This window comes from Oryx dammah, unplaced genomic scaffold (genome assembly GCF_014754425.2).
Source record: "Oryx dammah isolate SB20612 unplaced genomic scaffold, SCBI_Odam_1.1 HiC_scaffold_24, whole genome shotgun sequence".
In the NCBI taxonomy this organism is placed as follows: domain Eukaryota; kingdom Metazoa; phylum Chordata; class Mammalia; order Artiodactyla; family Bovidae; genus Oryx; species Oryx dammah.
Window position 1 is genome coordinate 52,042,392 of NW_024070208.1, and position 20,614 is coordinate 52,063,005.

Sequence of the window (20,614 nt, forward strand, 5' to 3'; positions counted from 1 at the left end):
TTTGAAAAAAGCAACTTGTGCTTATTTTAAAACTAGTCGAGGGCTTCCCTGGTGCCTCAGTGGTGAAACACGGGTACAAGCCCTGTTCTGGGAAGATCCCACTTGATGCAGAGCAGCTAAGCCCTTGTGCCACAGTTATTGAGCCTGTGCTCTAGTCTCCAACTTCTGAAACCAGGGGTGCGCCTGAGAGCCTGTGCTCCACAAGAGAAACCACTGCAATAAGAGGCCCTCACACCACAGCTAGAGGGTGGCCCTCACTTGCTGCTACTAGAGAAAATCCTGCGTACAACGAAGAACCAGCACAGCCATAAATAAATAAAAAATTAGTCAATACTTAAATTTTTCAGTTCTATTTTTCAAGATCGGTGACCCTGTCTGGGGAAGGGAGAGGGTGGCTGTGGAGTAATCTGGTCCAGCAAGGAAGAATATTTTGTTACCGACCCAGTTTAGGATTGTTGGTACAAGTGGTAATAAAAAACAAACCAACAGTCAGATTTATTATTGTTTTTAAATTCTCTGCAGATAGTGTAACCCAAATGCTGGAATGATCAGGATAGGTTAGGTTATGTTGAGTAGTTCTTTCAATACCATCTCATAATCCTTTGTTTCGATGACCTTCACAGTTTTTAGGAGCACTGTTCCAGAATTTTGTATAATGTTCCTCAACTAGGGTCTGTCTCTTGTTTTCTCATTCATGGTCAGACTGAGGTTATGAGTATTTCAGAGGAAGGACACACATGAATAAAGTATCACTGTCATCATATCATGTCAAGGATACATACTGTCAAAGGATTTCTCTCTATTGATGCTAACATTCATCAGAGTTTGAGATCAACTACAAACTGGCACTTGCCATCTATCTCTGCCAGGATTAAATCATGTGCTGCTGCAGCTGCTGCTTTTCAAGACCCTCTGAAATGAGTCAGGGTGGAGAACACCCTGAGGCACTCTGTGCTCTGGGGAAAATCTGGCATAACTGGTCTTCGGATATTTTCAGGAACTGATTTTATGATCCCAGTTCTTATACCTCCTTATATCTAATATACATGCATGTGAAGTCACTTCAGTCATGTCTTGACTCTTTGATACCCTATGGCTGGAGCCTGCCAGGCTCCTCTGTCCATGGGATACTCCAGGCAAGAATACTGGAGTGGGATGCCATGCCCGCCTCCAGGTGATCTTCCCAACCCAGGGATCAAACCTACAGTTCTTGTATCTTCTGCATTGGCAGGCAGATTCTTTACCTCGGGCGTCACCTGGGAAGCCCCCTCATGTCTAGAACAGCACTAAAATTTTTCATGGTGCTGGCTATTCCTTGTGACTAGCAGAAAGCTTCACCAAACTAGCAGAAACCTTCTGGAAAAAATATGTGCTTGATTGCATGTACTCTCCCTCCACCAAAATCACATATATACTGACCTTCTCCTCTTTGGAGCAGTTTCTCAGAGCTATCTGAGGTGTTGTCTCCTAGGCTGCAGTCCTCATTTTCCCCCAAATGAAGCTTAACTTGCAACTTTCACATTGTGCTTTTTTTTTTTTAAAGTCAAGAAATGTAAATTTTTTTTTTTCTCCCTTTCCAGACTATCCTTTTTGGGAGGAAGTCTCTGCATTCACCTCACACTAAAAGGTTGGAGAAAGTTATGTTCCATCTCCTGAGGTGAGACTATCTACATAAATTATTTGGGATTTGTCTGCATGGAGGTTTGCCTCTCATATCTCTTTATTTCCTAACTTTCCCTCTATTTTATTTTTATTTTTCTGTACTGAAGCCTTTTTAATTGCCTCAAATCTGTCTTCAAAATCAATATCTCCAAGTCAGTGTTTATTCTTTGGTCATTGTGCTAGAACTAGTCACCAAAATGGAAGAGAACAAAGCTTCATGGGGCTGAGGCAGGAGGAAGATGGGACTCCCCAGGGTAAAGCAATTGGAGATTTATTCTCTATCGACTGAAACTCCAAGACAAAAATAGCAGGGCAATTAAGGGAGGAGGCTGAGCCCTGCTCAGACTATATACTTCTCCTTTCCGAAGTCAGGAGACCTCCCGGACCGTACATGCACAGAAAGACTCCTTGGAGGCCAAAGGGCAGTGGTGCTCACTAATGCCAGGCTCCCACAGCCTCTTTGGTAGAATCTAGTTTAGCTAAAAGATGCCTGCGCTCATGTGGAAGGATCCTGAGATACACTAAATATGGACTGTGAACCCGGTAAATCAAAATGACTGGCCAAAGTAAGCCAGGAAGAAATACCCTGTAAAAGTGATTCAATCTGCCACAAGGGCGCAGTTCAGCAACTCTCCCTCTGGGTCTGCCCATGTGCCTATCCCCACGTACTGTATACTTGCTTCACTACTTTCCGTCTTTGTGGAAATTCTTTTCTGCAAAGCCAAAGGGTCAGGGCCCTTGTCACTGACCACTGGCCTAGTGGCTAGGCCCTGCTGCTTTCACCACCATGACCCGATCTCAATCTCTGGCTGAGAACCCAGGCCCCATTCCAAGCTGCCGCAGGCCAAGGCCACCCAAGATCAGGGCAACACTTAGCGAATGCCAACAGACAATAATAAACACCTGTTTCAGTCAGTAAGTAATGAGTGGTTCATCATACTGTAGCAGATAACTGGAAGAGAAATAAATAATAAAGACAAGACAGGGAAAAAATAAGGAAGAAAAGCTGTGACAAACCTAGACGGCATACTAAAAAGCAGAATTATCGTTTTGCTGACAAAGATCCCTGTAATCAAAGCTGTAGCTTTTCCGGTAGTCATGTACAGATGTGAAAGTTGGACCATAAAGAAAGCTGAGTGCTGAAGAATTGATGCTTTTGAACTGTGGTGCTGGAGAAGACTTGAAAATCCCTTGGACTGCAAAGAGATCAAGCGAGTCAATCCTAAAGGAAATCGACCCTGAATATTCACTGGAAGGACTGATGCTAAAGCTGTAGCTTCAATACTTTGGCCACCTGATGTGAAGAACCGACTCACTGAAAAAGACCCAGATGCTGGGAAAGATTGAGGGCTGGAGGAGAAAGTGATGACAGAGGATGAGATTGTTGGATGGCACCACCGACTCAATGGACATGAGTTTCAGCAAGCTCCAGGAGCTGGTGAAGGATGCTGCCATCCATGGGGTCACAGTCGAATATGACTGAGCAGCTGAACAACAACAACAAACAGATTATCAAAAACAAAAGCTAGTTCAAATAAAAGTTAATAAGGTAGATACAACTCTAGTCAGATTGATTAAGAAAATGTTGCAAATTAACAAAATACAGGATTTTTTAAAGGGGAAACACATATAGGTATTCAAAATAATAAAGTATGTTGTTTAAATAATTATTAGCTAATAAAATAGAAAGCCTAGATGAAACAAAGTCTAGAAAAATATAAAATGCCAAAATTGACAGAAAGAAGTAGAGAACTTGAATAGATCAATAAACATTGATGTAATTAGCAAAGCCCTTCCCTCCCAAATAACTAGATTCCAGTATTCTTGCATGGGAAATCCCACGGACAGAGGGGCCAGCAGGCCACAGTCCATGGGGTCACAAAGAGTCAGACAGAACTGAACAACTGAGCACACAAACACACACAGATGGAATTACATGTAAGCCCTGCCAGACTTCCAAGTAAGAGTCAGTCCTGCAAGTTGTCTGAGCAAAACGATAATGAGGAAAAGCTGCCCAGGTCATTTTATAAAGCTAGTATATTCATGACTCCCAAAGAAAGGAAAACTGAAGCACCATTTCTCTTATGATTATAAGTACAAAAATTCAGAAATAAATAGTTAATCAAATTCAACAATGAACTACCAAAACCAAAAAAATAAAACCGGGACAAAACAGTGAAAACACCACTCTGGAGCCCCCTTGACCTCCTTTGCCTTTTTCACAGCACATATCACCTCCTAGCAAATTATATTTTGCATGTCTGTTGTGTCACGTCCCACTCAGATATAATAAGCACCATGAGTCTTAGTCTGGCTGACCTGCAGATCCTAGGCTCCTGGAAGAGTTCCTTGCTCAATATATATTTCTTCAAAGAGTGAAAGAACATGATAGGACAGGACTTCGGTGTAGCATCCTGGACTTCAGCCATGTGGCACGTATAATAAACCTGTCATGGGGAGTAGATGGGAAGATATACATTGCAGGAGAGGAAGAATTCTAAGAGGTGAATCAGAGAGTGACAAGAGGGCTTTCATACGTGAGTTTGATTATGAACCAGAGGATCCAGATCATACCAGCAGCCCTGAGCTTTGACAGGGTCAGACACAACTGAGCGACAAAGCTGAAGCAGATTCTGTCCACCACACTCAAGCACTGCACAGTGACTGGCCACTGTAAGCCTTCAACAAATGCTCTCTTTTATTATTAGCAAACTTTGATTACAGTTCATAATGTTGTGTTACTCACATGTTCTCTATTTGTGTTCTGCCACTGTCTCGTCCGTAGGAGCTGGCCCGGCGCCGCATGTATTAACTAACTTGTACATTTCACTTACCAGGCACTCTCTACGTGTAAGTCACGGTTACCAAGCAAGTGGGAACACAGCCTCATGAGCATGTCCTGTTAAGTGTGGATATAGAACAGGTGCTCAACTGTTTATTAAATGACTTAGTGAAGCAAAACAGCTTACTTCCTCTTCAAGGAACACAATGCCTTAGCTGTCACCACACTCTCTCCCTGAAATGCCTTTTTCACTTATGCTTGTCAAAACTTATCCATCCCTGCTCTTTTTGAGGAAATGGACATTGTAAGTAGTGACTGGACATGTTTCTTGTCCTGCTTCGTTAGCTAACAAATGTACTGTGCAGTTGATGGCCTTTCCTCAAGCAACGATGGGAGACTGCATGGTTACTTACTGTGTACTCTCCTCTAATCTTGGCTTTGATTTTCTTTCATAATCTTTCTTCAGTGTAACTCCATCCAGTATCTCTGTTATAGTCTATGTATTTTTTTCTAAGTTACCTTATGTCACTTGTGAAGTGAAGCAGCCATAAGTCATTTAAAATATATTATCCTTCTGTGTCAGTCAGCGAAGTCCTCTAGGAGGCGGATGCCAAATAACATTACAAGTGCAAGGAACTGTGTGTTGGGGGGGTGCCTACGACAAAGCAAGGGGTGGGGGAGCCTGAGGGGGCAGGGAGAGCTTTCAGACTGCCGTGCAGGTTGGCATCTATGAAAGGACAGGGAGGAACGTGGAGCAGGAAAAGCCTCTCATTGCAGCAGGGCTGTAGGACTCTCCCTCTGCTAGGCTAGCCCAAGTGCTGGTATACAGATGGTCCAGGATAGGAACTTCCCTGGTGGTCCAGTGGTTAAGAATCTGCCTGCCAGTGTGGCGGACACAGGTTCTATCCCTGATCCAGGAACTAGGATCCCACCTGCTGTGGGGCAGCTAAGCCCATGAGCCACAGCTACTAAGCCTACGTGCCCTGAGAGTAGCCCCCACTTGCTGCAACTAGAGGAAGCCTGCTTGCAGCAATGAAGGGCCCAAGTGCTGCAACCAAGACCTAGCACAGTCAAAAAAAAAAAAAAGATGGCCCAGAAAAGAGCGATTCTTTAGGCAGAAATGGCCTGGCCCTGTACCCTGCCATGTTCTGTCTTTCACTGGCCAGGGCTGCAGGGGAAGAGGGTGACTTTGGACAAAATGCTGTGCTGTGGTGGATCTCCTAGGAGGGGCATGTGTAGGCTGTTGGCTGACGCCTCCCTCGCAACACCCCCACACCCCCGCCTCCTGCTCCCCCATCCCAGAAGGAGATGGGAGCCGGGTCCTTCCAGATCTACCTTGTACAGTCCTGGAGGCAAAGCCTGTTTTGTTCCCTTTTGACTCTTGCTCATTTTACTGGTTTCCAGTTACCACTTCATATTACTTCATCAGAGCAGTTGGTAATGTTACAGTAATAGTATGATGGGGTAGAAAGATTTGGGGTTTGAGCAAACTTGGGAGATAGTGGAGGACAGGCGAGCCCGGCTTGCTGTAGTCCATGGGGTCGCAGAGAGTTGGACAAGTCACAATAACAACAGAACAGTAAGATCTGGATTCACCTCTCAGGTTTTTGTCCAGCCAAATCTGTATTAGATTAGCTGAAACCAAATGCAAGTTCTTTAACTTCTTTAAGCCGCTGAAATGAGATTAAAACCATCTGCTGAAATGAGATTAATGTTTTACCTACTCAGTTGTCTGCTTAGCAGCTCTTTTGCGGGAAGCAATGGAGTTGCTGGAAGGATTAAATAAAATGCTTAGAATTTAATGCCTGCTGTTGAGGAGGTGTTGAATAAATGTTCTTCTTTGCTTTTTTCACTTTCGAATAATACTTTGTGTGGGTTAAAGCACTTTTATGAACGCTTTCTCAACTGACTTAGATTAGATATTATTACTTCTGAGAAGCTGTGACCAAAAGGAATTAGTGACTGACTTAAGGTGACACAGTCAAAACCGAGGCTGACTCGACTTGAACCCAAGTCCTCTGACTGTGGTTGTACTGTTGGCAGTTCTCAGGAAAAGGAGTGGTACTTTTCCATCATATCACCACCGTCAGAAACACGTGTGACTAGGTAATGGTGGAATTCAGTGACAGAGTGGCCAGAGAGAGATGTCGGGCTGAGCAAAGCTGAAAAGAGAATAAGTAATCATTGTATGTGAAAAGTTAATAGAGAACTGCATATATTTTTCAAAAATGCTTACTGATAGAATAAGGAATTTTTAGACCTAAACAGACAGGCCAGAAAGCTGCTTAAGAAAACTGGCTTTTTCCAGGTCTGAAAATATAACAGAAAGAGAGTTTATTTCCAGAATCTCCAACACTTGGTCTCATGATTCTGCCGTTTCCTGCCTGGTGTGTTCCGTGCACAGCATCTGAAACCTTGGGGCACAGTATGCTTGAGCCAAGTGTATGGCTGACCCATCGGCCTTCTGTGCTTAGTCAGAACGTACTTATTCATAAAATGCTTTTCTGGTTTTGCGACGTTTGGAATACGACTAAAAATAGTTTCCTCAAGAACAGAGAGAAACTGGAGTCACTGAGAGAATGTTTCAGGGCTTTGCTGTTTTTATCCTTGCTATTAACAGCATTATTCACTTGAGACGGCTCATGCCCGTCAAGCCAGTTCCATGGTTTTCCTTCCTTCTTCCTACTTATACAGATTACAGTTCTCAAGTGTCTGTGACGCCTCCTATCTGTGTGGCATTCTTAAGTTTCATTCGTGTCGCTGATGAGTTTAAGTCAGATGTGTTCACCACAGCCTCATCACATCTGGTTTTCTAGGGTGAACCTAGGAACTGCTTCTGTCTCTGACCTACTTTGTGCTTTTTGGAAACTCTGAAAGCCAGTCCTGAGCCTGTGCCCTCAGAATCCTCCCACAGGCCTGGGAGTGGGACAGGATTACTGTGGAAGGCAGGGCTGGGAAAGGAGGGAGAGGGAGAGCTTTGCTGAGGTGGAAGCCAGGCTGAGGGGCTGTCTGGGAGCAGTGTCACCATCCCTTTCTGATACCTGTTGCCCAACATCATCAGGGCAGAATGACTCTTGAAGAAAACGGCTGTGTTGCCCTGAAGGTTCTGGAATCTTTCTGAATTTAGGGAGAGGGTCCCATCTGGCCCTTTGTCAAAGACAAACTGAGAGGGCTTATTAACATGTGAATGCATTCAGCACCCTTTTCTGCTTCAGGTATCAGGGTTTCTGCCAGAATGATTAATCCAAAGTATTCTGAAAGTTGAAATTGAACTAGTCCTGCCTGCAACCCTTTTGGTTTGACTTGGGACCACCAGAAATGCCCTCAGTAACAACAAATTACTCCCCTCACTTTTGAACACACTGGGCAATTAAATGTGGCTTGCAACTCTGGGGCACTGTCACTAATACAAAGCAAGTTTCCATAATGTCCTTCTCCTGAGATTTTGAAAGAAAGTTTGTCATTACTTTTTCAGGGATGGTTCAGACATATCTTATTTAGATCAAAGGGGAATTTTGTACCGTTTCAAAGTTCATTCTGGCTCAGCAAGCCCCTCCCTGCACGAACTGCATCACACCAGTCTTTGTGAGACACCTGGGTTTGATCCCTGGGTTGGGAAGCTCCCTGGAGAAGGGAAAGGCTACCCATTCCAGTATTCTGGCCTGGAGAATTCCATGGTCTGTATTGTCCCTGGGGTCGCAAAGAGTCAGACAGGACTGAGTGACTTTCACTTTCAGTTTTTGTAATCTTCAGATTCTTTTTTTTTTTTGCAGTAAGGTTTTCAACACCAGAAAAATTTGACTACTCACACTGTTCTATCACATTCTAGAATTTTCTGTGCACCTACTTTTTTCCTCAGGCCTTTCTCTACATTTCCTCCTTTGATATGCTATTTATTTTTCAAGAGGCAGCTTAAAGGGCCTCTTAGCTAACCCCACGCCCAACAACAAAAATAACAAAACCAAAATACCACCACCAACAATCCTTCCTAAACCCTGAAGCATTTGCCTTGGAAATTTTTATGTGATTTATTACAAGATTCTCTAATTAATTATCTGTGCTCAGACTTGATCTTTTCTTTATATTTTAAGTTCCCTCAAGGCAAAGATTATTTAAAATTTCTCATGAATGCTTAACAAATGGCATTAAAATAATGGATACTAATAAATTATATATTTTCAACAGCAGGAATTTAGAACAAAACTGATCAAAACTTTTGTTGGTCTCATAAAATATAATCTGATTTAACTGTAAAAAATGATCTACCAAAACACACAGTCTGTAATAAATAAAAACTAGTCATTTTTGTTGATCATGTTATAAAAGTTCAAAAAGATACTGGTTAAGAAAGTGGAGGTTGGTCAATTTCCTAAATGTTTTCTTCTATCTCTGGCATATGTCCATTTATACATATTTATCTATCCATCCATCCATCCATCTCTCCCTCCAGTGTTTAGTTAAAATTCTAGCACTGTACTTCATTACTACTCTTATTTTCCCTAAAAGTTATAAAATTTATGATTTCCAAGGAAAACTGGATAGAGGTTTTAGACCTTAGGTATTTAGACTATCTTTCCCAATTCAACACTATACACACTTGATGGACTTTATCACTGTATAAAAATGTACAGTGGTTTATTGACATGTACATTCCAATATGTTTACAGCTGCGAGATAATGAGGCACACTCAGTATTGCACTTCATTAAAATTTCAGGCTCAAACTTAACCTAGAAGTTTAAATGAAACTGCATTTGTAATTTAGTAATTCTTATACAGGACAAACATTGATATCTTTATATACAGTGATACTTATTACATTTATATGCCATCCTAACACATTTTTTTTTTAAATAACAGTCTAGGAAATAAAACAGAATAGTCCTCTTTTTATCCCCACCCGTGATGCAATTGTACAGGATTACAAAAAGGCAGTATACAATAAACAATGATTATTTTTCTTTTTTTTTGCTTGAAAGCCAGCATCATTCTTAGTCCATGGGCGTGGCAATTCTTTGATATCAATTATCTATAAATGTCCAATGCTTCACAGGCCAATGACGATGATGGCCACATGCAAACACCTCACAAGTTTGATGTCTTGGTTTAAAAGAAGATAAACTGAAACAATGGGGAAACTTTCCATAGCAAGAATTATGTACATGGTATTTGGCATCCTTCTTGCACTGTGAATGGTTTATTTTTATGGATGTAAAAATGGTCCCGTCCTTATCCTGAGCAGAGTTTAAACTTCACCACATCCGCTTGGGAGATGAAGGCAACTTCTCTCTCTGTAGACAAAGGAATCTGAGTGTTCTAAAAAGTGTGAGCATTTCTGCACACTCCACAACCCAGAGCAAACTCTTCTCCAGTGGGAGGATGAACAACATGGAGAGGACATTCAGTTCCTTCTAACTGTTTGCCTTTGGGACCTGTATACGTTTTGAAGGAGGCAAAAGAATATAATTAAAACACACACACACACAAATCTAATGTGATGGTAATAAAATAAGAATAGTAAAATTAAAATCAAAACGAAAGTAAAAACACCTGCAGAGGTTTGTGTGCTTACTGTTGAGGCGGTGTTCAAATACAGCAATCCACTTAATTCTCTAAGAGCCACAAAGGCAGAAAATATCCCATTTTACAGATAAGGAAACTGAGGCAAAGTTAACATAATATTTCTGACTCCTAGGCCCTCATCAATACCTAACTCACAAGTGCTGTGAAGACTAAGTACCCTGGTACGAACAAGGCAGTCAATAAATTTTCTAGAAAGGAATGGATAGACAGAGGGATTCTCTTCAACTTCTTAATCTGGACTCTTGTCCTTGTCCATACAACACTGTCCCCTTTTCACACCCTTCTTTCATTGACCTTAGCTCAACACTCCCCCTCCTGTTTATCATGACCATTACCCTAAATACTCTAGTCTCACATTATTCTCATCCTGCTTCTTCCAAAGTCATAAATTACTTCTACTGTTTTAAAAAAAAATTTTTTTTAGAGGGAGAACAGTTACAATCTTTATTTGACACAAGCAGAGTAGCCATACTAAAAAAAACCCAAACAAACCCTACTCATCTTACTATCTTTGTTTTGGAATAGATAATATATTTCACATGGTTTAAAAATAAAAATACTTTAAAAATTACACACAAAAAGAAGTCACCTTTGCCCCATTTTTAGCCAATTTTTCCTGTTTCCTGCAATAGTTAGAATTTTTCCAGTGCTTTTTAAATGCAAACAGAATATATCTTTTCATTTCCCTTTCTTACAAAAGGCACCATACTATTCACATTGCTGATTTTTTCATTTAATAGCCTCTCCTACAGATCTTTTCATTTCAGTACATAGAAACTACATCCTCAGTCCCTTTCATTTTTTAATAGAGCACAGTAACTAGCGTTTAGCCAACCTCTTATTGGATACTTGCACTGTTTACAGATTTGCATTATTATTATAAACAAGGATGTAATGAATAACCCTGTGTATCTGCTCTTCAGTATTTTTCTCACATGTGTATCCCTAGAAGTGGGATCACTGAAGGGTAGATAAATCTGCAACTCTGAAAGGGACCTCAGGGTTCTGCCATTTGCATGCTGATAAGCAATGGATGCGAGTGTGCGTTTCCTTCCCCAGCTTTAAGAACACTATATACTGGTGTATGTGTGTGTGTGTTTCTGTGTGTACTTTCACTAGATTTAGATCTGTCTCCTCTATGTTCACATTTTACCTCCCCTTCCACTGCTCTCGCTTCTGTTCAGCCTGGTATTCCACCTTACTGTGATCACTAGCCTCCCGACCTCTTCTGACTTTCTCAGTCTCCTTTTGGTTTCACATTCATTTTCTCTCAGCCTGACCTCCAAATACCCTCATTTCCCCTGTATTCTCAGTGGCTTCTTTAATTCCCTTGGCTCTCTGATGCTCACTCACTATGCTGCCGATTCCCAGCCATTCTAGATTATTAAATCACTTGTCCATATTAAATCACTTGTCCACTTTATGGTGCTGATTCCAGACTTCATTTAAAAACAAAAAAAATGCATAGCTGCTCACAATAAAGGCACATGTGTGACTCCCCCTCCCCCAAATCCTTGTAAATGGTTCTATTATCAATTAATAATTTCAAACCTCTCACGGCACTTTAGTACTGAGCAGCAATCCTTCTGCTAATTCTTAGCTGTCTTCCTTCTCAGTCCCCACGCTCTGAGCCCCTTTGCTCCTGATCGTCATCTGTCTACTTCACTCAGAAAGTCGGAAGCTTGCAAGGGCTGAGGAATTCCCTTTGTTTAGGACAGTTTGAACTGGATTTTTGCCACTTGAAACAAAGTGTTCTCGTGGGATCATTAAATAAAATTAGAGACCATGTGCATCATAACCATATTTATAAATACTGAAAGCATACCTGCAGGACAGTGTGGAAGTTCTTCCTTAGGAATGCTAGTCATTCTCTGAAAATCATCATGACAAGCATTACAAAAATGTGTTGTTCCAAAACAGAAAAAGACAGCTACGGAGCAGCAATAGCGACACTTATACTCCAAAAAGTCTGTGCCGTGTTTTGGACACATCTACAGTGAAAGAAAATAAATACAAGATTACGGTGAGTCTATTTCAACTGCACTTAATATAATCACATACATAGCTCAGGAATTCATGCTTTGAGAGTGTACATAGCTCTCAAAACTGATTGAAAACTTGATGATACATACATTAAAACACTGAATAAATGTGTGGCTTGGCCCAAAAGGTTTGGACGAAGTCCCAAGTTTAAATCTCAGCTCCATAATAACCAACTTATTTAATAAGCTATCTATATAATTTCTCTGTGAATGCTTCTTGGTTAACAAAATTGAAAACTTATTAATATTTCTTTTATCTCTCATTCTCACAGATGTACTGTTAAGATTTCATTGAAATGGAGAAAATCCTAAAAGTGTGCCTGCAGGTTTAAGAAAACGAAATAAGTAAAATTTATTACTTGTTGATACATGGTGATTATTTTATGGGACACAAAATTATAAAATGCAAATACCAATACCATCCAAAAGAGATAATATATACAAGATGATCTGGAAAATTATACTCTGCCCTATAAATCTCAGAAAATACTGGGGAAGAAGCCTATTATACCATCCCCATGATTATTATATTAGTAGTCTAAAAAAACAGCCGTTTAACATTTCTAAACTGTTCCTTCTAATAAAATGTTCTCCCACCTGAGCCCTGGACACATCAGAACAGGCACCACAAATGAGTTCTCTGGGATCATAATCATCCCCTTGTCCAGCCTCAGCATCACAGCGAGCTTCACCGCCAAAATATGCCTAAGGAGGGAAGACACTTAGATTACAGCAGCAACCAGAGAACTCTGCCATGGGAGCTTCAGTGTGGCTGCGGGGGGGAGTGAAATTGAGAGGCCTCCGGAAATATCATTGTCTGTCAGACATTCCCGTGCAATGCCAAGCGGACACCTATACAGGATGCCGCTGTAAGAAACAGATCAGGCCAAGAAACATGGTTTCTGCGATTCTGGAATGCACTCATGCTTACAGTAGGAAGTTCAAAGACTGAGCTGTGATAGCAAAATAACGAAAGAATGGATAGTACTCCAAATAAATATTAAGAATAAGATATTAAGTAGTAAAGAGAAACTATGCTTTTCCAAGGCAAAGTTTGAATAGATTTTCCTTTTTGAAATATTAAACACCATATTCCCTTCTACTCCTCTAAAAATTTGCCTAAAATAAATATTAGTGTAAAATTATAATCTTGAGGTTAATGGGAAAGAAAAAAATCAAACATGATCATATAAAAGTTTTTAAAAAGGAAAGGCAAATTTACATATTCGATTCAGAACACTGCTCATACTTACAGAGCTACACTGTATGCAGGAACTCAACAGTATCTAATACAGATACTTGAATATATGAAATTATCACAATGGGTAATTTATCTTTATTTGCTTTGGGCACGGGATAAATTCAACGAATTATAATTGGGGCATTCTGCACATATAACATGTCTCATAGCCAAAGAAACTGTATCCATAATTCTGTATAAATGAGTCAATAGAAAGTTATTATCTGTACTAGAGAACAGGTCAAAAGACAAGGCTTCATTGATGATAGAGAGGTTATAAATGGTCGTGCACTGGCTAAATCAGGCCTCAGAAGTATTTCATTTGTCCTGGGGGCCTATTCCAGTTGTTTCACTGTTCGAGATTCCTGGCTTGACTTCAAAGGCATTTGACTCTCATCTGTGTGGTAGCACAATATTCATTTATGAGATCCAGTACATTAAACACAGAGAAATAATATTTTATTCTCTGTAATAATTCAAGGTTCACAAATAAATGGTACACACTGGTCTTTCCTCGAGTGTGGATATTTGTCTGCCTTCCTGGCTTTCATCTATTTAGCCTGCCTTTCATTATCTGTATTTTCTTTTTCTTATGTTCAGAGACTATGCATCTTTCATACATTGATTTCTTCCTTCCTTCCTTCATTCTCCAATTAACGGTATCTAATAAGCACTAACTACTGGAGGTAGAGAAATTATAAAAAGTTGTCTTCATCCCCATGGAATTTACCAAGAGGGACAGAGAGACATGTGAACATCACTGTGGTGCAGAATGAGAAGGGTTAAGATGGATGTATCCAAGACATCAGAATGGCATGCTGGCACTGAGGGGGTGGGGCACACTACAGAGGAGAGACCTGAGCCAAACCCAGAAGTGCGATCGGACAGATCTGATCACGCATCAGAGCGTGCGGGGATGGGTGGGTCAGGGGTGAGAGGAAGATGCAGAGCAGGAGGCAGAGAAGAGCGTTCCAGGGAGAGGAAGGCCTACAGGGTGGGATGGAAAGGCCTACAGGATGTCAGTAGGTGACCACACACGGCCCAGTTTGGGGAGCTGCAAGTTGTTCCGTAATCTGCTGCATGGGGGCACAGATGGAAGCATACTGGGAGATGAGACTTGGAGAGTTGGGGTGTGTGGTAGGGGGCGGGCTACAGGATTGTAAGCAGAACAGTGACACAGTCAGATTCAGCATCGACTAGTGGAATTGTAAGTGTGAAGCATGGAGTGGAGGGAGGGGTTAGGGGCTCCACACAATGAGCCCAGAGAGAAGGTTCCTCCTGTAATTACCAAAGGAAATGATTCAGGGTGCTGAAGATGTAGGAAAAAGGAAAAAAGCTCAGAAGAGATTGAGAGGCAGAACCGACTTTGTTAATACAGACTGGAGACTGAGAGAGTCAGAAGTATCTGTGAGAAATATAAATGTCTGGTAAACAATTGGATATTTATATCTAAATTTCAAAAATTCTGGAGGGTCAGAACAATACAGGTAGGCAAAGGCATGGGTCTGCAGGTCACCAAAGTCATGGAGGTATTAATGGGCTAGAATGGATGGCTGGGGAAACAATATGTAAGAGCAGGTGAATAAAAAGAAACTCTGTGAGGAAGTTAAAGAGGAGTCACCAGAAAGGCAGGAAGATACCAGGAAAAGTCTTGTCCTGGAAACCGAGGAGGTAAGGATTTTTAGAAGGGAAACGTCAAAAGAGTTAATTAAGCAAGAGAAGTTTATTTAAGAAGTAACTGGATTCAACAAACAATACTGATGGGAGAGAGATTATGCAGAGAAATATTTCATGTTCTGGAAACAATTTGTATATATTTTTTAAAAAAAGCCCAAAACAAACTAAGACGATAAAGTCTACTTGAAGCAGAGCACCAAACGTTTTCATTTTTAACTTCAGACTGTAGGCATGAGAATAATTAGACATCATTGGACAATTCAACTTCTTACTCGCATAGGTAATCTCTAGTTCTTAAAAACTCGTCATATGATTAACAGCATACCTTTCTGCATTTGTAACAGACATAATATGCATATCTGTTCATGGCATAGCCAGCGGGGTCGTTGTAAAATCTCACACCAGGAGTTGTGATAGCTTCGCTCTTATGCAGACCCTCGTATTCCAGTCTCATCAGGGCTTTTCTTCTGACATCCTCATAGAGCTCTTTTATTGGATCAAGCAGGTCTTTTAACACTATATGATTTATCTTGTTCTGAAATTAAAAAAAAAAAAATGAACATTCTCTACTCAAAAGAAGCATTTATTTATTAATTCAACAAACACTTAGTGTTCATCTAAGTGTTTATCTAAGTGCCAAGCACTGTGCTAGGAGATAATGAAAACATTTCCTAGATAAAATATCATTGAAAAATAATCCTGGACAGTCCTCACAAGCCTGTATTTTCCTAAGAGCAGCGAAAGCGGGGCACAAACATGAAAATTCCAGTGCAGTAGCTTCATATTTCCGAGTATGAAATATATCTCTTGCGGCCTTAGCTGTCCCTGGAATGAAAGGTTACCCTGCTGCCACAAATGTGTGTGTGTGTGTGTGTGTGTGTTGGTTCCTTGGGGGTAGGGCAGGTTACACAATAGAAATGAACAAATAGTATTTCTCTATTACTTTCCTGTATCACTTCCTAAACATGACTTTTCTCTGCGGTACCAAACGAAAAGGGAGAGAAAATACTATGGTCTTTTTGACCGTGGCTCAGTCTTACCAGTGGCTGTGCTAAGTCCATGTTACATGCTACATGCCATGTGCAAGCACATCCGTGAACAAGCTTTTGTGTTAAGCATTGTTAGCCTGCCAAAATAACTGCTACTCTGGTCACTACCTCTGCAGAGATGTGTCAGAATGTGGAGAATTTGCTCCTTATTTTCCCTGCGCTCTAAGGAATCTGTCCTAATGGCACTTCAAGCTCAGGTTTTACTCTTCTGTGGCAGCTGTGAGTACCTACTGGCACCACAGGCTCATTCTTCTTTCGGGCAGTCATGCACTGTTATGTCATGTGGTCTGAACCTTCAGGGGTCTGAAAGCAGTGATGTGTGCCCTTCAATGCAAGACAATATCTACATCAATTTTCTGATGTAATAGTTTAATTAGCTTTTCAGGGACAATTAATGTCTTGAAATGTGCTATAGATACAGATCTTATAATATTCTTAGGTGCTACCTGTGTGAACAGAGTAGAAACTGAAGGGGGCTGTTGATACACAGCAGACTGGGAAGGTCACCTAGAAATGCTGCCACGTGTTTATTTTGGAAGACAAAAGATGAAGACAGAGATGAAAATAAATAGAAAGTAGATAATTTCTGATGCTTTCCATACCTTGCAAATGGGACAAGATATAAATCCAAACGTTATCCTTGGACCAAGCCATCTGTTTTCCAAAACTCGTCGACAGCACTGTAAGTGGAATACGTGACTGCAGTCCAGCTTAAAGGAAAATAGGAGAAGATATAACCACATGTAATATCCATAAATACGAGTAACTGACAGATTATTCAATGTAGGCTGCTACTTAGAGCAGGTAAGAGAAAAATCTAGAAATTTAGTAGAATGAAATTCCAGCCTTCTGTTATTCATGGGACATTACGAATGAGATCTTCAGCTTCTCCCAATTTTCATTATTTATGTATTAATATCACCTTATAGAGAGTAAGCTGGGTTAGGGAGAAATGAGAAATATTCAGTTTTGTATCTCTTAGGAATAAGAAGAAGAAACTATTGATTAAAAAATTTAAGATTTGTTTTTGAGAATATTCATTGTCTTAGAGTCACAAGAACCGAACATATAAACAAACACCCAGTAAATGTTAAAGAAAATCTTACTGAGCAAATTGTAACTTCCATAATATTAGATGTATGTATATACATTATATGTAGAGGTATGTATTATTATGCACCGATCAATTACATAATGCTGTAAAATGCCATGCTGAATTTGGAAATTAAGAAGAGAGAAGCTATTGAATAAAATTATTTGTTTTCTCCCTTATGAACACTTTAGACATTCACTTGAGCCTGTATAGGCTCATACAAACCACAGATGAAGGCTCAGTGTACAACATGGACACAGAACAAAAAGCGCATTTGCTCTTTAAGAAACTGGTAGACATTAGTGGGACTCTTACACAACTGTAAGAGTCAATCACTTGTTTACTTGATGAGTACATTTATCCTTCTTACTGAAAAATCTAGACACTCAGTGCTGCAAAAGCACAGACAACCTGAATGGCTGGCGCAGCCGAGAGCGCTTCCGTGAAGCAGATCATGCACATGTCGTCAGCGTCCTGCTTCAGGGCGGCGGCATTCTTATCACAGCCGTGTAGACAGGGCAGACAGCGCTCCTCGTTTTTAACACCTCCGCATGGATGGCCGCAAGGGTGGGTCTTGCTACAGGCTATCTTAGCATACTCCTGTTAAAGGTGAATTACAACACGGCACAGAAAATATATTTTAAAAAGGCACACAGCCTGGTAAATTACATCCAGTATGTTAATTTCCTAAGATACTTTCCCACAGGAAATAGATATAAGGCTAAATAACCACAAAGAAGTTATTTTTATTCTCTGCTTGAATATAACTTAGGATTATTAACAAAGTTTATTTTTCTTTTAATGTGATTAAAAAAAAAATTTTACTCCACATAAAGGGAAAGCTGATTAAAACCTTAACTGCAATTTTAATCTATTTGTTATCATGCATAGCGAGGAAGTAAAAAAAAAATTCCTGACATTAATCATTCAGTCACCAACTGTGTGTGTGTTAAGTCACTCAGTCGTGTCTGACTCTTTGCGACCCCATGGACTGTAGCCCACCAGGCTCCTCTGTCCATGAGATTTCCCAGTCAAGAATACTGGAGTGGGTTGCCAACCAACTACCCTTCATCAAAATGGGGATTACAAAAAATACAGGAATCTTTCATTACCTGGGCTTTATCCAAATTCTTGTTAACTAAAGTGAATAATCAAAAGTATTTGGATAGCATGGGACATATATAGATGTTTAGGCTTAAACAAATTCAAGGAAACAAGTGAATAAAATGTGTAATGCAGCCCATAGATCTTCATCTGCTTCTAGCACAGAAGAAAATGTTAAATATATACAATAGTGACGGCTGGGAAACAAAAGAGATTGCTTTGGGTCTGAGGGCTTTAACTGATCATTCTCCAGCTTTGGTAACACATCCAACTCTTGACATGGGAAATATGCTAATTTAGAAAACGAAAGTGATTCTGAGCTCAAACTCTCACTTACACCAAGCGAAGGTGTCACGAGGGAACACATAAGTAAGCTATTCCTTACTGTGATGGCCTAACGCCATACGCACCTGGCAGTCTGCGTCTGAACAAACGCTGCCAACAGCAGATAACTCCGTTCCGCTCCTGGAGCCACAGAAACGGCATGCCTCCGAGCTACTTGTGGTGGGTTTTCCTAGGCACACAAGCAGAAAGAAAAATCCTCCTTACGCATGTTTTCTACATATTTTACTATAACTAGTTGAAAGAAAAAAAAAAAAAGCAAACCAGGAATGTATCACTTGCTATCATTGAGAAATCAGCCTGGCAGTTTTGTAGCCGAATGGTTATAAGCTGCCCTAATTACAAAGCAAATAATCATACATACACACAAAAGGATAAGAAACTAAAGAGCTATCTGAAACCAAATAAATTATTAACTGATTTATTTATACTTTACCACAGAAACAGACTAGTCAAGACAGCAGGTCGAGCAGCTATGGTCAGCTCCCTCATTATAAGACCACAATATCAAACTATAACAACAAAAATTAAATAAAAATACATGGAAGAAAGAGAAATCATTCTGAGAAAGTACCTTTCCCAGCAACAATGTTACAAGGTATAGAGAAATTACCAGAGGATATGAAATGTGAATAACAGAAAAATTCCCAGAGAACTGAAGATAACAGAGCAATTTGAAAGGAATTTAAATCTATTTGAAATAGCTGAAGAAGGAACGGAATCCATGAAACAACAAAAGGAAAGAAAATAAGATTTGAAAAATACAGACCAAGGTCATTATAAAACAGAAATATTATATAAAAATCTAAATATAATAACTGAATTTAGCAATACTTAGAGAAAATATATTTTAAAATGAACAGTTTATATCATAATTACAAGGATGGTTCAAACACTAGAACAGTTACTAATGTAATAAATGGTATGGAGGAATAATAGGAGGAAAAAAATCAGCAGTGAAGGAAAAGAAGACTATGCTCTTGGAGCATGAAAAGTTATTTAAATTTGTCAGATTTACGCCTAACACCAAAATTAGAAATTTGTGTCAGTCAGATAAACAGCAGACTAAAGAGGTGCTGAAAATCAGGAATTTCTAAGATTCAATGTACCCTTAAGCTGAGAATACGCCAGAAAAAAATCAAAAAATGAAAAAAGTTTAAAAAAATCAAAATGAAAAATTTATGTTTCAGATAAAATGACTTGCCCAAGGTCACACAGCTAGTTTATAATATAGAACACTGATATAAAAATATAGATGTGATCAATGCTGTCATAATCACTTATCAGAAAACACTCAAAATTATTCACATTAAATAATTAAATTAAACTAACATCTAGTTTAACCATAATCAGTAGGGATAGTTCACTCTACTTGCTAGGCATGGTTCAGTCCTAAATCTGTTTACCTGTGTGTTCTCGGAATTCCACCATCGCCTTCATTGTTTTAGAATCTGCTAATGCCATCAACCAGAACAGTTTGGTTCTGCCACAACCTTCATGAAGATCAACCTTTATAGCTTCTTCTTCTTCCTTGAAGACCTATAGTATCATTAGAAAAAAGAGGGAAATAAATTTATCACTCTGAAAGAAAATATATAAAATTTAATTATGCAATAATGAAAACAGCTTTATTAGGCACTCTAAGAAACTTCAGGTATTTCTAGTCTTCTCTTTAACCTTCACAACCACCTGATTTTTTATAAATGTGGAAACCAAGTCTCAGAGATTAAACGACATTCTTGATTGACACAGTTGGTAAATGAGACAGTTGGGAATTCCACCAAGGTCTTTGATTCCAAGGTCCATTTTTTTCCCCCATGACACCAAGTCTCTTTCCCATATTTATTTCTCACTGAATATATTTTATGTTCCAGACACTCTTAAGCATGTAAATGCAGAAATCGTCACCTGTCTTTGATGAGTTTTGGTCCGCCGATGCAGATGAAGGAATCTGTCACAGTCAGTACATAGGTTTCCACATACATTGCACAAGATGATTGCTGCAGTTTCACCGTCATCATGGTTATCACACATTGGCTAG

The 20,614-nt window shown here is 39.9% G+C and overlaps 1 protein-coding gene and 1 long non-coding RNA gene across 3 annotated transcripts in view; one reads left to right on the forward strand and one right to left on the reverse strand.

The window, feature by feature from the left end:
* The first annotated feature begins 4,003 nt into the window (after positions 1 to 4,003).
* On the forward strand, positions 4,004 to 11,824 carry LOC120883028. Its single transcript, XR_005725647.1, has 3 exons — positions 4,004 to 4,335; positions 4,500 to 4,748; positions 11,643 to 11,824. It is a non-coding gene; the product is annotated as an uncharacterized LOC120883028 (long non-coding RNA).
* The window catches only part of MYCBP2 (MYC binding protein 2), a 267,214-nt gene continuing 255,647 nt past the window's right edge, over positions 9,048 to 20,614 (reverse strand). For both annotated transcript variants that reach the window (XM_040266905.1, XM_040266904.1), the window contains 9 exons: positions 20,482 to 20,610; positions 19,980 to 20,112; positions 18,642 to 18,745; positions 17,539 to 17,727; positions 16,637 to 16,744; positions 15,311 to 15,520; positions 12,666 to 12,773; positions 11,852 to 12,017; positions 9,048 to 9,875 (listed from right to left, as the gene is read on the reverse strand). In XM_040266905.1, coding sequence (XP_040122839.1) covers positions 9,760 to 9,875; positions 11,852 to 12,017; positions 12,666 to 12,773; positions 15,311 to 15,520; positions 16,637 to 16,744; positions 17,539 to 17,727; positions 18,642 to 18,745; positions 19,980 to 20,112; positions 20,482 to 20,610 — 1,263 coding nt within the window. In that variant the 3' untranslated portion in view covers positions 9,048 to 9,759. The remainder of the gene's footprint in view (positions 9,876 to 11,851; positions 12,018 to 12,665; positions 12,774 to 15,310; positions 15,521 to 16,636; positions 16,745 to 17,538; positions 17,728 to 18,641; positions 18,746 to 19,979; positions 20,113 to 20,481; positions 20,611 to 20,614) is intronic.